At 43.0% G+C, this 15,087-nt stretch overlaps 1 protein-coding gene across 7 annotated transcripts in view; it reads right to left on the reverse strand.

Moving 5' to 3' along the window:
• Mast4 (microtubule associated serine/threonine kinase family member 4) overlaps nt 1-15,087 on the reverse strand; it is a 611,732-nt gene that overhangs the window by 76,229 nt on the left and 520,416 nt on the right. For 6 of the 7 annotated variants that reach the window (XM_026788983.1, XM_026788984.1, XM_013353547.2 and 3 more), the window contains one exon: nt 2,604-2,673. In XM_026788983.1, coding sequence (XP_026644784.1) covers nt 2,604-2,673 — 70 coding nt within the window. Of the gene's footprint in view, nt 1-2,603; nt 2,696-15,087 lie in introns of those variants that run through there. The other variant, XM_026788987.1, reaches the window with a different exon arrangement.

The raw sequence follows: 15,087 nt of genomic DNA on the forward strand, positions 1-15,087 counted from the left end.
TAACACTTGGAAAGCAGAGGCAAGCAGACCTCTGAGTTCAAGGACAGCTTGGACACTATGTCTTGAACAAAACCAATCTCTGTGTGTGTGTCTCTCTCTGTCTCTGTGTGTGTGTGTGTGTGTAAAATATTTCCTTATTCCAAATAGAACACAACACTATGATTATTTTTCTCTCTAATTAAATTCAGTATGTTAAAACCTGTCTTGATAGGTTTACCCTTGATCTTTTTATTAAGTAACAGTGTGTGTCATCATACTTTACAGTGTATAATTGAACTATTATGCTATCAGGGGTGGAACAGGAAGAATGTTGAACACTTAAGGTCAGAGAAGATTAGTAAGCTGAACCTTTGTGCCTTCACCCCAAAATGATTTCAAAGACAGGGCCACCTTTCCTCTACTGGGCTAATCTATAAAATAACGAATGTAAGAATCTCAAACTAGCATTAGTTCATGAAGGTTGGGTGACACACAGCCAGTGGGAGGCAATAGGGCACCCAGGCAGAAGGCCTAGGTTTCCTGAGGGGAAACCGTCTCTAAGCAGCAGGAGTCGGCAGATTTTAGGTAGAAGGCGTCGATCTGAATTCTCATAATGAACACAAGGCTCTATTTACCTGAACAAAAGTGTAAGACAACGATCGCTCATGTCCTAATCGAAACTAATACTTTTTGAAGAGTGTGGAAGGAGCCCCAGCTGGTAGCTCCTGCAGCATGAACTGGAGGGCTCCAGTAGTAATCCGCAGTCACGGTTTATGGTGTATTTGTCAAAAATTAACATGCTCGTGGGGCGGGGGGTTGCGCATGTTTCTGTAGCACAGAAGCCAGATTCATCTGTCCTCTGGTCTCCCACTTAATTATCAGATGCTCTTCATTTTTATAAATCTGGCAGGATTAAGAGACTGTGGCTTCTGACATGTTTTAATACACACTGCAGTGAGATTTGCATTCACTTATTATGCGGGGGAATTGAATGCACCCACCCTCCGTTTTGGAGTACAGAGGGCACCTGTTTACTGACTGGCACAGCTCCCTTCCGCACGAGGAGTAGCGAACCATCATGAATTCATAGTCCCCGAGCAGACTGACTTTCCAGGGCCAGTCAGCCTTGGCATCTCTTTTGTAGCATAATAGTTAAAATCTTAATTAAAAAATAAAAAAGGTTGGATCTTAAGATCCACATGTGGGTCCCGGCAAGCTCCTTGAGATGGTGTGTTAACCGCTTGTGTACTCGCCCCACAGTGAGACACACCAAGGCCTTGAGCATATGATGGAAACCGACCATGGTAATGGAAGCACAACCATGTCTTCTTGGATTGGGACTTCAAGTAGAATATTAATCATACAGAATTCTGAAAATGCCACTGGAATCTGAATTATCATATAGAGTTCTGAAAATCTTCTTCCTAGGGTTTCAGAATATAAAATGTATCACCTGCTGACATGTGTGCACACTGCCAGTGTGCTCACTAAGAATGTGTAGAAGAACAAATGCATTTAAAAACACACCTATACAATCTGTAATCATGTAAATACTATTTGAATTCATTTTCGGGTATAATTAAGTCTCTGAGAAATTATTCCAAACAGACGGGCCATCCAGACCATAAATTAAATTGATTCTGATCATTAGGAGACCAGAAGAGGCATTCTGCATTCTGTCTTTCCTGGGTGGAGAAGCCAAGGCACGTAAGTGAGATGACTGAAGGGGAAGTGGAGACAGGATGTCTGTCTGAGGAAAACACACTAATTCTGAGGCCACAGCAGGGGACCAGCCTTGGCAAGCTTTAGATTCTTCTAAGTAAGAACACTTCCTCTTAACTCAGTTCCCCAAGAGCAGAGGCATCGCTCTTGAACATTTGCTGCTAATTCTAAGAACAATATTAAGAGAAAGAGAGTGCTGGGCAGTAGTGGAGCACACCTTTAATCCAAGCACTCGGGAGGCAGAGGCAGGTGGATCTCTGAGTTCAAGGCCACCTTGGTCTACAGAGCAAGTTCGAGGACAGCCAGGACTACATAGAGAAACCCTGTTTCGGCCTCCCCACCCCACCCCAAAGAAAAGATAGCAGAAAACATCCTAACGATCAAAGCATTGCTTTATCTCAGATCTGTCATTTAATTTAATTGCTGGTTAATGCCCCCAAATTCATACCTTGTGATCAGGGTCTCTGTTTTACAAAACGTACAACGTATGATAACAACAAAAGCTTGTACCAGGACATGGATAAATAGAGCCTGTATAGCAACCACTCAAGAATTTCAGTAAAAATATGCTAAGGCTGAATCGTGCATAAGGCATGCTCTACAGATGGAAGAAAACACAGAGAAGAACCTCCATGTCATCACTGGGGCTCACATTCAGCTAAGGACCAAGAGGCACCCTCCAACTCCATCCACCCCACGGCAGAAATCTTCAAGACAACTGCAAAGCAGGTGTGTTCTAGCTAGCATGGTCCTTTGGTAGGCGAAGCTTTAAGTGAGAAGGAAAAGAATCTCCCAAGACTGAACCCTGGAAGAGTTGTGGCACGGCAGTGTTTGGGGGGGAGAGAGCAGAAATGGGATCCCCTGGGAACCAGTTTATTGTCCCACCCATATGCAGTCCTTACCTCCGTGCGAAGGAGAAATGGGCTGAGGCACTGGGGGAGAAATTCCTTGGACTGTCTTGCGGGCTATTTCCTGTGGAGAGCAAAGGAGACATGAATAATCTCACTCTGTTTTCCTACCTTTATCCACATCCAGAATCTTCTTGGTAATCAGCTTCTTTACAGTCCCACAAAATGTCATTTCCTCTAACAATGTTTTAGCTTTGCCTGGAGCAAGGGATCTGGGAGGCAGGAGAGGTGGGGGGTGGGGTGGGAGGGCACTGAGTTCCAGCACAGTTTCCCAACTGGGCAAGACATAGGAATACGTACAAATTAGCACTATGGCTGGTCCCAGTCCTCTGGATATTTAATAACCTAAGTATTCTGGTCTGTAGAATAATGAGTACATATATGTTTTGTATTGTGCGTTCAGATGCTAACACTTAGATGGATGTTGAGTTCATGCTTTTTATTTGGTGGAGAAGAAAAAGAAGTCTTGAATATAAAGGCTTCAAAGTATACATTTAAATGATGGATGTGTCAAAATTAGTCATAAAGTATGAGGGAGAACCCAGCCATCTGGACCTCTGTCTAAAATGTCCCAGGCTCTATCTTAGCACTGATGGAAGAACCTGGCAGGATTACCCTTGTCAATATTTTCTTCAGCAATCTCTGTGTCTCTAAGCAGCTGGAATGTGACTGGCCAGGCAGACGCTAAAAGCCTTGGCCAGGCGGAGATGGCAGCAAGTGTCTCTCAAGTCCCCCACAGAAGAGGAGGAGCACTGATTGCTCACAGGAAGGAGGGCAGCACCCCTGGGGCTTGTTACTTTCTCCATTAGCCCGCTCAACCTGCTGCTGATCATTGACAGGGCTTGGCAGGCAGCTGGCGAGGGCAAGTTCAGGACACTCCAGACCACGCTGCTTCCCCCTGCATATTTAATTAGAGGCACAGCATTGCCGGGGGACCACTTGGGAACGGAGCTGGTTTCAGTAAGGAGGTGAGAAAAGGCTGCAAAGTAGCCCTATTGGTTTCTTGGAAAGTGGAAAAATAGATCGTGGAGAGATAGACAGATGCCTTTCATCCCCCAACAGCAAGGCCACTGTCCCATCACTGGCTCCTCAGTGATGAGTGACCACTGTAGCCAGCTCTAAGGAATACCGACCTCCAGTTTCAAGTCCCGCCCAGCGGGAAAGGTAAACAATTTGCTATTAGTGTGCTAAAAGAACAGCCCAACATCTCAAGGAGGGGAAGTTTAGTGCTACCTTGAGGACTTCTTAGACTGCCTACATCGGCCACTGAAATTTTTCAATTAACTTAAGGTTGCAAATTTTATAGTGTTGTCTTCAGCAGATGCTATTAACTTTATGACAGGACAATCAAAGCCAGTCAACGGGAAGGCTGAGAAGCGGTTTCTTTATAGAGAGCCAGGCAAGGAGCGGTTTCCCTGCCACAGTGAAATTTATCATGTCTGTGCATCTGCTGCTCCCGGGGCCCCTGGAGGAATGGATTTTGCTTTTGCTGTCCAGTAATCCAGGATTCATTTTGTCTGTTTATCTGCACAGCAAATTAACTTATTTTGATTTCTCTCAACAGCACTCCTTCTCCCACTCCTAATTTAGCTTGTGTGATGCTCGCTGCATTCTGTAAAAGCGCTCAATAATTTCAAGATGGCTAAAAGCCCTTGCTTCCTAAGGGGCATAATCTAATGCCTGGAGTCACTGGAGAGAGGTTGTTTTTATTTTCTTTTAAGTTTGGGGAATATATTCATGTTGCTTGTACACCATGGGGAACAAACTACCAGTAAATTATTAGTTGTAACAAAAACAATGGCTTACTTGAAACCAAGACCTTCTGACAACAATTCTTTCTGCCTCATTCACAAGAATAAAGTAAGATCAGGGGAATTTGGCTTGATCCCTAGCCTGTCTTCTCTGTGCAAAAAACACTAAAGCTGGGGTTCAAATGTGCCAAGGGAGAACAAAGAGCCCATTCAATAATTTTTACAAAATGGGGGTGGGGAAGAATTGAGGGATGAGCTGAAAATGATTGACCTCTAGGAATCCAGCTACAATTTTATAAAACATTTTATAGCACATGATGATCTTTCAGTTTGAGGACAGAGACAGACAGAAGACTGATCAAACCTGTCCTGCGAAGAAATGAAAGCTGCCAATACTAATACAAAGCTGCCAGTAGCCTTCCCCAGACTTGGCCTCGCCCCCTGGGCTGCCTTTCCAGGTACCACTGAAGCTTCATTTTCCTTCTCTCTCTTTCACTGCCATAAACCCAAACCCTAGGCTCTTTCATCTTCAACCTCAAGGGCCATCTGCAGAATTCTGCAGATGCAAGCTGAAAAGCTGAACAGACATGTCTATACCATTCACAAAAGTCATGTGTCGCTTAAGAATTAGACTGCTCTGAGTGGAGTTACTGCGCCTTTTTGTCAATGTGTGAACATCACAGAGTGAACGTCAACAAACTAAAATGACAGTATCAGTAAGTGATGTGATGTTTGGGGACCACAGTGGTACACAAAGTCTATCCATGTTTTGACAACACTGACAAGGTTTGCTGGGTTTGTGCAGAAAGACTTGGGATGTTGTTGTGACTGGACTATCACCGACATCCTATAAGGCTTCATAAGGTATTAGTGAAAGACAGGTACTAAGTAGCAGGGCAGTTCAGCAAGCTTCAAGTAAGACGGTACGTGGAAACTTCCGGCAATTAGAAACAGCTCAGTCAGAAACACTGCAAATATCAAGGCAGTCCCAGAGACAAGCTCTCCAGCCTGACGAAAATACAGAAGGGTACACAAAATGGCTGAGGAACTCTGTTTATTGGTGTTAGGGAGTGGCAGGCTGTAGAGATGCTTGGATGCAACAAAGGAGACGGAGCTGGACCAGCACATGTAAGGTCAAGAGAAAGAATTTCTGTGAGCAAACCAAGAGTGATGGTGACGCGTTAGAAACAAGCCCGGAAAAGGAGAGAACACAGAGAGTGAACACTGTGTCGCCACTCTGGATGGACTGGCCGGATGACATGGCAGAACAGCCCACTAATAGAGAATCTTGAAGGTGGGTGGGTTTTGGCCCTAAAACAGGAAAGGGTAAATGAATACTGTATAGATGTGTAAGTCCTGCACCGAACAAAAAGTCAATTGTCCCTGGGGAGAAATGGTAAGATTCGCATGCTAGAGTTACGGAAGTCAATCATGGAAGGTTTCATTCTTATCTGAAATAAAAACGAACTTCTTTTTGGCCTCTCAAGAATTAGCTATATTATTTTGTTTAACCGCATGCACACTGCTGTGAATTTGGGGTTAGAATTCATGTCGTCTGCGCTCTATGAAGTCCTCTCCGCTGAACACACGAACGGCGCAGGTTGAGAAGAGCAAGCGAGAGGGATGGAAACTGGAGTCCTCCACATGACCTTCACTTCCTGCAGGCCCGCTCTCCGCATTCATCCACCCATCTGCAAAGCAATACCTGAGAGACTCTCGAGCAGAAACCGGTGCCAGTTAATTCTCTGCCCATATGTGCAGCACTTGCTTGTAACTCACGTCCTGCTGCTCCAGGGATTTGCGGGCTCTTGGATGTTGGAGAGCTCGGACACTTTATGGACTGCCAGTATCCCCGCTGATGCTCCGACCTGATGAAGTCAGCCTTCGCAGTGGTCAGGCATTGGGTATGTAATTAACACCAAGATACCCAAAAGGCAGAGGCGCGGCTAAGATGGCAGCAGTGTGTCGGAGCCTTGCTTTACCTAACGGCACGACACGGGGCGCCTCATTTTAGAGGCAGTTATTGTGAAGAAAGCGATTTCCAGATTAATTAAATTGTTTGATTGCTTTGTAATTAGGCTGGAGAAATCCTGTGTCTTTACCACAGAGAAGCAAGCTGCAAATCTTTTTAAAAGGCATATGCTTTACCCACTATAGATTATTAATGTGCTTTTAATAGCTATCCGTTCACAAAATGACAGTTTCTGATGCCTCAATTTTCCATAAGAACAGAGGGAATCCAAGAATTAATGACCACTGCCATTTGAAACTCCTGGTGGATCAAAGCGTACGCCCCCCATTTGAATCCTCTTTCTCATTACTTGATGATCCCCTCAAATGAGCTGTGACATTTCGCACCGTAACAATCAGTGTGGTGTTTTCTGACAGCGTCGAGGGTCCTCGGCAACACATGGCCACTGGCTCACAGCCTAAGAGCAGACTGCACAGGACCAAACCTAGGGCCTCCTTGCAGGATGAATGCCGGCAGAGCGGGGCCTTGTAAGATTTAAATAGGAACCTCCGGCAGAATAAGCCACGTGAAATCACAGTTGAAGTCACCAGCAAACTCTGAGTGGATCCCACTGGACCGTAACAGGTGATGTGCGAGGGAAAGTCAGAGATCTGCCTGTCACTCAGACACCTGTCTCCAAAACTGGCTCCTTTCCAGAGATAATTGTGGAATATTAATTAAACCTGGGCAGCTGTTTAGGCCCTAAACAACCAAGGACTACCTTTGATTAGCTGACAGAGGTGGTGTCTCTGGCAAAACGGTACGGTGCTCACTGCAGGCCGGTGAATGAAGAACACAAATATTGAACACAATATGGATGTTCAAGTCAAGAGCAGATTATTCACAATGCATTAAGGTTTTCTTGTAATGTGGGTTTTCTCTGCCTAAGCCCATCATGGTCAGAACCACTGCCCACTGCTTGACTAAGTCAGGCAAGAAACTTTTATTCATCCCCTGCTTCACAGAAGGGAAGGACATGGCAGAGATGTTCCTAGCTGTTCTGTGGTCAGTGGGCTACAAGCCTCTGGGACAAGAGCCGGGAGATCTGTCAGGAAGCTGCTAGTATAGACAAGGGAAAAACAATTGTTTGGAAGCAGTACTACAGATTGCAGGGAGGTACTGGCCAGAAAACCAATGTGCTTTGTTGAAAAGTGGGACTGAACAGCTCTGGCAAGGGAGCAGTCAAGAATGCTTTGTTATACATCTGACTGTGGATCAGTGTCTCACTCTGTCACCATCAGAGAAGCTTCTTCTTGCTGTAGATGGGAACTAACACGAGACCTACAACTGGACAATGTGGAGAAGCTGAGAGCCTTTGGAGCACTTAGTCCTCAATGGGATGACTCCATCAAATCCCTCCGCTTACGGCTCAGGGATCTATGGGATCTATGTGGGGAAGAAGGGGGAAACATTTTAAAAGCCAGAGGTGGTGGGTGACTCCAAGAAAGCAGTTCCTTCCAGACATAACCGATGCATGTACAAACTCAAAAAGATTAGGGCACCATGCACAAGGCTTACACAGGGTCCCAGCACTGAGAGCAGGAAGTGGACATGAACTCCCACCCCTAATCAAGAAGAATCTATAACCAATACTTGCTGGCAAAGAAAAAGAAATCGCTTCTCCCCAATCGAGTCTCAATGGGTATAATAACCACACTCCATGGCATCCCTGGCAGTAGTTGACCAATTCAAAGTAAACTCAAGGATATTTTTGCAGACTTTTTTACTGTGGAATATTCTTTTACATTGTGTGAATATATATCACCATGATTCGTTTAATAAGGAAGCTGGACAGAACAAGATTAGGTAGGAGAACCAGACTAGGAGAATGATAGGAGGAAGAAGGCGGAGTATGGGGTCACCAGACAGACACAGAAGGAGAAGGAGATGAACATGCCATGATAATAAAGGTACTACCATGTGGCAGAGCAAAAATAAGGAATATGGGTTAATCTAAAATATAAGCGCTAGTTAGTAATAAGCCTAGGCTATTGGCCAAGCATTTATAATTGATAAAAGCCTAAGTGTGTTTATGTGAGAGTGACTGCGGGACAGGAAAACTCCACCTATACTTTTTGTCTCATTTTGCTTTGTTTGAGCAATTTCTGTCTTATTGTTCGCCTTACAGAGCAAAACTTCAGGTAGCTGGAAATGCATTTAAATGCATTCATATTCATATGCATGCAACTATAGACAATGGTTCTCAAGGGTAACATTGCTCTCAAAGTAACAATACTATCAGTGGCACCTAAATGTTTAATAACTTTGTTAGAGTTTTCTTATTACACCTAAGAACCAGTAACTTATTTTCACTTCAGGTTACTTGTTGCCTAATGACTTAATGTCGTTGATTTATTTTCAGACATGCAAACCAGTTGACAGAAAAGATATGTAGAGAAGAAAAATTTCATGCGGTAAAGATGAAAATTTAGGTAATAGTTGTAATTGTTCTGTCTACTGAAGGGAATACAATGACTACATATTCTGTTTCACCTGGGTCTTCCGCTCACATATTTACAGTCCAAAGGGCCGATGGTAAGCTCTGGATAAATACACAGGTACATACAAGGTTTCCTCTGTGCTTAACTTAGTGCCTAACATAGTAAACCTGAAACACATTGCTTTAGCTTTCAGATTCAATTAGTTTAAAGTTCTTATTGTGCATGGTGCACTGAGTTCCCAAGGAGAACAGAAAAGAGGTAAAGATGACACGGTAACCAACAACCTTCTGATAGAAGCAGATAGTGCATAATATCCATCCTAGATCATCTTGCAAAACCCATTCTGGAGCTTTACTCATTCGAAGAAGACATTTACCTAAATCAAAGTCATCAAATGCATACAAATTCATTTTCTAAACTCTCTCAACAGTGGTAAATTAGAGTAAACATGTTTCACAATGGACTTATGACACTCACATATGTAATGTTTTCTAAGGAGGGAGTGACGAGGTTATAGAAACGGAGGGAGCAGAAGAGAGGTCCAGCAGCAAGAGGTCGACTCCTGTGTCATGAGACTCCCAGAGGTCACTGTCTCCGTTCCATGCAGCCATTCCTCTGGAATCTGTGTCCTGCATTTGAGATGCAGCGGCACTGACACGGGTCCCTTGGAGATGTGCTGTAATGGGATCCTGAGAATGTTTTAGCTTTTCATTGACCCTTCCTTATTACTCCGAATTGATGTCACATCTCAAGGTGATCCCGACTGAAGGCTGGTGAACAGCAAGAGTGATGAAGAAAGGTGATTTGAGGCTGTGTGTTTTCCTCCCATCTTCAGCAATTCATCTTCTCAGCAATGGAGAAGAGATTGCATTCACCCTTTGTTGAAAGTTCCTGAGTTGTGTTTGTAAGGTCAAGAAAGGGGAGGCAAGAACACAGCCACTGGAACAGATATTTCTAACTTCCATGCAATTACATGGAACTTGATTAGTGCTATTAATCTTAGATAACTAATTAGTCCCCGAATCTGGGTAAAACTGAGTTAAAGAATACAGCAGTGTGTGCATGTTATTATTTTTCCTATCTGACAGGAAGGGATTTCAATTCCTTAACATAATTAGATACAAAGAACTTCCCTTTTATCCTGGAAGAGGGGGGATGTTATCAGGAAATTGGTTCTTAGACTGTTTGCTTCTCCTGCTAAGTCATTTGCAGTCACAACAGAGGCATTTTAATGAAAGGCTGTACATCCATATGCTTCGTAAATGTACCAGAAAGGTGATTCTTATTATAAACCTTTTCCTTTTAGTTAAAGAATGAATACTAAAGCAGAGCTGGTCCTGTTTAACAAATTCTAAATGTTCCTGTGGAATCCAGTGGGTAGGAATGGTATCTAGCAGAGCAAGATATATGCCAGGGTTTTTCTTTGAAATAATTATTGTTTGGGCTGAAAACTTTCACTAACCTATTCCTTCACAATAAAATAATATGGAATGAGCTGGGAGTCTTAACAGTCAGAATTCTTATTGTCAGCTCTCAGAAACCACACGGCTCTTGGAAATCCCTAAACACTGAGACTCTCCTCCTTCTGTAACATGTTCCCCACACTTCCTTTGTGTTCCCTTAGATCAATGAAGGAAGGGCTCTCAATGTGTGCTGCATACTAAAGCCAGTTGAGGAGCCTTAAAACTGCTGATGCCCAGACCTGGCTGCACTCCCTTTGAACCTGAAGACTGTAAGAGGGGGTGGGGCTTGAGAAGCACTCCCTAGGCTTTGTTGATGTACTGCAGGTCACCCGCCCTTTAGAGCTCTTAACTAGGACATACCTGGATTTCTGTTCCTTTGCCCACTTTTCTCTGAAACTCACTTTCCCACTCTTGGGTATATTAACTCAATGTCCCTTTTACATATTCCCCTCCCTCTGACCTCTAAGAATTCTCAAAAGGGCAGTTAGCTCTGAAATACTCTCCCTATCAACACAAACAAATGCTATCTTGCCATGTCAGCACTTTCAATCCCACTTGCCCACATGGGGCTCTCCTGGGTTAATAAAATAGGGCGGTGTTCCTGTATAACAAAGGATTCCAAGTTCCCATTGGGTTCCCGAAACCACAAATAGAACAAATACTATATATGCTATGCTTCTTTCCTATTCATACATACCTCATGTTATAGTTTAAAATACATTATGTACCGGAAGAGTTTACCAGGGTTATAGTTGAGCTATGAAGTATCCCTGAAAAAGATTCAGGTGTCAAAGGCTTGGTTCCAAGCCGGTGACACTATTGGGAAATGACTGGTACATAAAGGCTTGGATCTAATCAAGGGATTCATTCATTGATGAGTTCATAGTTCAGTGGGCTATTCAGACATGGGACCTATTTGGCAAGAGTAGGTCATTTGAGGTGTGGCGTGGAAGGGAATATGTTGTTGCTGGTCGGTCCCCTTCTCTCATTTATATCCTCTCTCCCTCCCTTCTCTCTCTCCCTCCTTCCCTTTTTCCCTCCCTCCCTCCCCTCTCAATCCTCTTCCTCTCTCGCATAACCCCACCATGAACTGAGCAGCTTTCCCGTGCCATATACATCTGCTATGATTCTGCCAAGATGTTGCTCTTACCACAGGCCCTTAGTGATGAGGTTCAGGGACCATGGGCTGAAATGTCTGCAACATTGAGACCAGATGAAACATTTCTCCTTTTCAGGGATTTTCCCAAGTATTTTTCCATAGTCGCAAAAACATGACAACATAATCACAGTCACATCTATTGTAGTGGATGGCTCATTTCCTGTTGTTGTTTCCTTATTAACTGGAGAATGTCTGCCTTCTCAAACACAACACTTGAAAGCTTTCTTTGACTTATCTAGACTGGAGTCATTATTCAGGGAAAGGAAGGAGACTTACCATATTCCCTGGGATGCTGCAGACATCTGCCAAGGGCCATGACTAATAATGGACAGGATGCAATATGGATGTCTTAGGCAGGATAACGCAGAGCAGTGAGTCCCTCATGCTCCTCCAAGGGAAGGTGAAGAAATTACAGGCAGTTTACCTCTGGGATGTCCACTTAATAGTTTTCAATACTTAAATTTAATATTTAAAGTTCACCAGGAGTAACTGACATCCCAGAAAGCAAATTCGTGGGGAAGGATATATATCTTCATACATACGCGGTGGCAATTCTCTTCTGCGTACGCCCACACTTATCTGTAATTTCTTCCTTCCTCTTAAACAGCAGTCCCCAACCTATGGGTTGTGACCACTCTGTGGGTAGAATGACCCTTTCACTGGGGTCCCCTATCAGATACTCTGCATATTGGATATTTACATCATGACTCATGAAAGTAGCAAAATTCCAGTTATGAAGTAGAAACAGAATAATTTTACAGCTTGGGGGAGGGGCTCCCCACAACATGAGGGACTGTATTAAAGGATGATAGCATTGGGAAGGTTGAGAAGTACTGCTCTTAAGCAAGGTGGCTTACCCTACATGAGCTAAGCTAGCTGTAATTCATATGTTTTTAGGTTAAGACCTAAAGTATTTTAAAAAGCAAAACATAGGGAGAAAAAAATTTTCACTAACCATAATGTTGTTTGTATGTACCTTTACTATTGACTTTAATCATTTTAGTCAAACCATTTTTTATTGTTTAGCATCTAACAATTCACGAGCCACATTTGACCTAAAATCTGTACAATTTATGTTTCTCATTTTTCATAGCCTATTACTTTAGTCATGTGATATTTAAAGTTACACTTATCAAGACAGTTAAAATCATCCATGCAGCTTGGTTTCAACAAATGACTGTCAGAAGCAAAACTAAGGTCACTTAATCTAATAATCATGTTATTTCTCGTAGAAAATATGCCCCATAGGGATATGCTCATTTAGCTCCACATTCTGTTATGTTCCAGATATGTTACTGTTGGCCTATGGTGGTTTTAGTAAAGAACTTTAAAATATTGATGAGTATGGTACAGGGAATGGCTTCAAAACATATAACTGTGAAGCTCTTTAAGCACAAATACAAATCTTTTGAGAGTACTATCTTATGAATTCACAGGTAGTAATTTATTGAGCCTTCTGGGCATTCTGAGGCAGGAAAGAAGTTGTGACTACCCTTAAAAGGTATACTGGATATAGATTCTCCTCCAGTTATCATGACTTCACTAGCACTGAGTAGTTTGCTCAGCTGGCAGTACCAGGCAGCATTTTCCTCTTGTGGAACAGGTCTTAAGTCCAATTAGAGAGTTGCTGGTTACCGCCAACTTGTGCAGACCACTTCATCGCCCTTAGAGCTATGGTGCTATGCTTTGATGTGGTCCTTAGGCAGCATAGCTGGGTAGAACTTTGGTTGCCTCCCTCTTCTGGGAGCTTGCATGGTGCCTTCTGGTACCATGAAAGCTAGGCAGGGAGCGCTGCAGAACAGGAGACAGATTTCAAGAGCCAGAGAAGGGAGTGTGTTGCGAGACTGGGTCTCCTAGTAATGTCAGAAGCTACACCCATAAAGTGTCACCAGTGTGACTGCCCAAACATGAACTGGACAAGGACCACGACAATGGACATGCCAAAGTGGATGGGGTATAGTCATTGAGGAGTCAATACTACACAAAGAACTATAGGCAACTGGAAAGCTAGGAGTTGTAGAGGTGATCTTCCCCAGGGAAGAGCAGACCAACTGATTGTTCAATGCAAAATGAAAACATACATACAAAAGTAACAGTATAATAACTTAGCAGGTTATAGTTGAAAATATAATATATACATATAATAATAATAATTAGTGAAGAAAAAGGGGGCTATGAATTTGAAGGCCTTAATGGAGAGTGGGGAGAGAGGAAAGGGGAGAAATGTTGTGACTATACTCTGAAAATAAAATAAAATAAAAGCATACTAGAATCCTGGAAACCTTCTTTGAATGAAAAGAGCACACAAGGTGCATATTTTGGCATCTAAATGAGTGGACAGTTTTTATCAGGAGTCAATTTAATCTGGATACTGCTAAATTCAGAGAGCCAAAGAGCAATGGTTCCCCCTATGCGCCCTTCAAGTGATGCTGGCAGAGGCAGTGGGCAACTGGAATGCTAACAACTCTGGAGACCAGGTTTAAGCCAGAGCTTTGTACTCTGAAAATAATGAAGAGACCAAAAGTGGCCCATGTTCGGATCAATAAAACATATGAACAAGTGTTCAATATCCCTAGCTATCACAGATGCAAATTGAAAGTACACCACGATTCTGTCTCACTCAGTCATAATGGGCGCCATTAGGAGAATAAACAACAAACGCTGGCAAGGATGAGGCCAGGAGGAACAATGGCAGACTACTGGCGTGAATGTAAATTCCTCTTTCCACTGTGAAGATCAGCAGGGAGGGGCCTTGTAAACTAAGTAGAACCATGAACTACATAAGGCCCAGCTCCATTCCACCTGGAACACACCCATAGGGGTCTTAAATTAGCACACCATGAGGACACCCACACATCCACTTACTGTCTCAGTAGATACAGTAGCCAAGATACAGAATTAGCCTTCATGTTCATCCACTGATGAGTGGGTAGAGAAAACATGATTGGGGGTGGAGAAATGGCTCAGTGGTTAAGAGCACTCACTGCTCTTGCAGAGAGGACCCAGGTTCAGTTCCCAGCATCCATAACACATGGCTCAAAACTGCCTGTAACTCTAGTCCCAGGGGATGCAAAGACCCCTGGACTCTGTGGACACTTGCATACATGTGGTGCATGTGGTACACACACACACACACACACACACACACACACACACACACACAAATACTAAATATTTAAAAACAAAAATGTGGTTATACACAATGAAATTCTATTTGGTCATAAAGAGGGAAAATATACAATTTTACAGAAAATGGATAGAAATAGAGATTATTTTGTTCTGCAAAATATGTGACTCTCCAAAAAATAAATATTGCATGGTTTATGTCATATGTGGGACATATATAACATGTGTGAAGAGACACAAAGGTGGGAGGGGACAGTTTGGAAAAGGGAAGGGGCAGGCCTACGGAGAGTGAATGTGGTCATAATATATGATAAAAATGAGTAAAAATGTCATAATAAAAAACTTACCATATAAACAATGAATGTTAATAAAAAGATTTTTAAATTAAAAAGAAATAACTAGTATCTATGGAGGTCAGGTCAGGTATGGGTATAGGATAAGAAATGACCAGTGTCTATGGGCGTCAGATCAGGTATGTCTGTAGAATAAGAAGTGACCAGTGTCTATGGGCGTCAGATCAGGTATGT

Source organism: Microtus ochrogaster, unplaced genomic scaffold (genome assembly GCF_000317375.1).
Source record: "Microtus ochrogaster isolate Prairie Vole_2 unplaced genomic scaffold, MicOch1.0 UNK11, whole genome shotgun sequence".
Taxonomy (NCBI): domain Eukaryota; kingdom Metazoa; phylum Chordata; class Mammalia; order Rodentia; family Cricetidae; genus Microtus; species Microtus ochrogaster.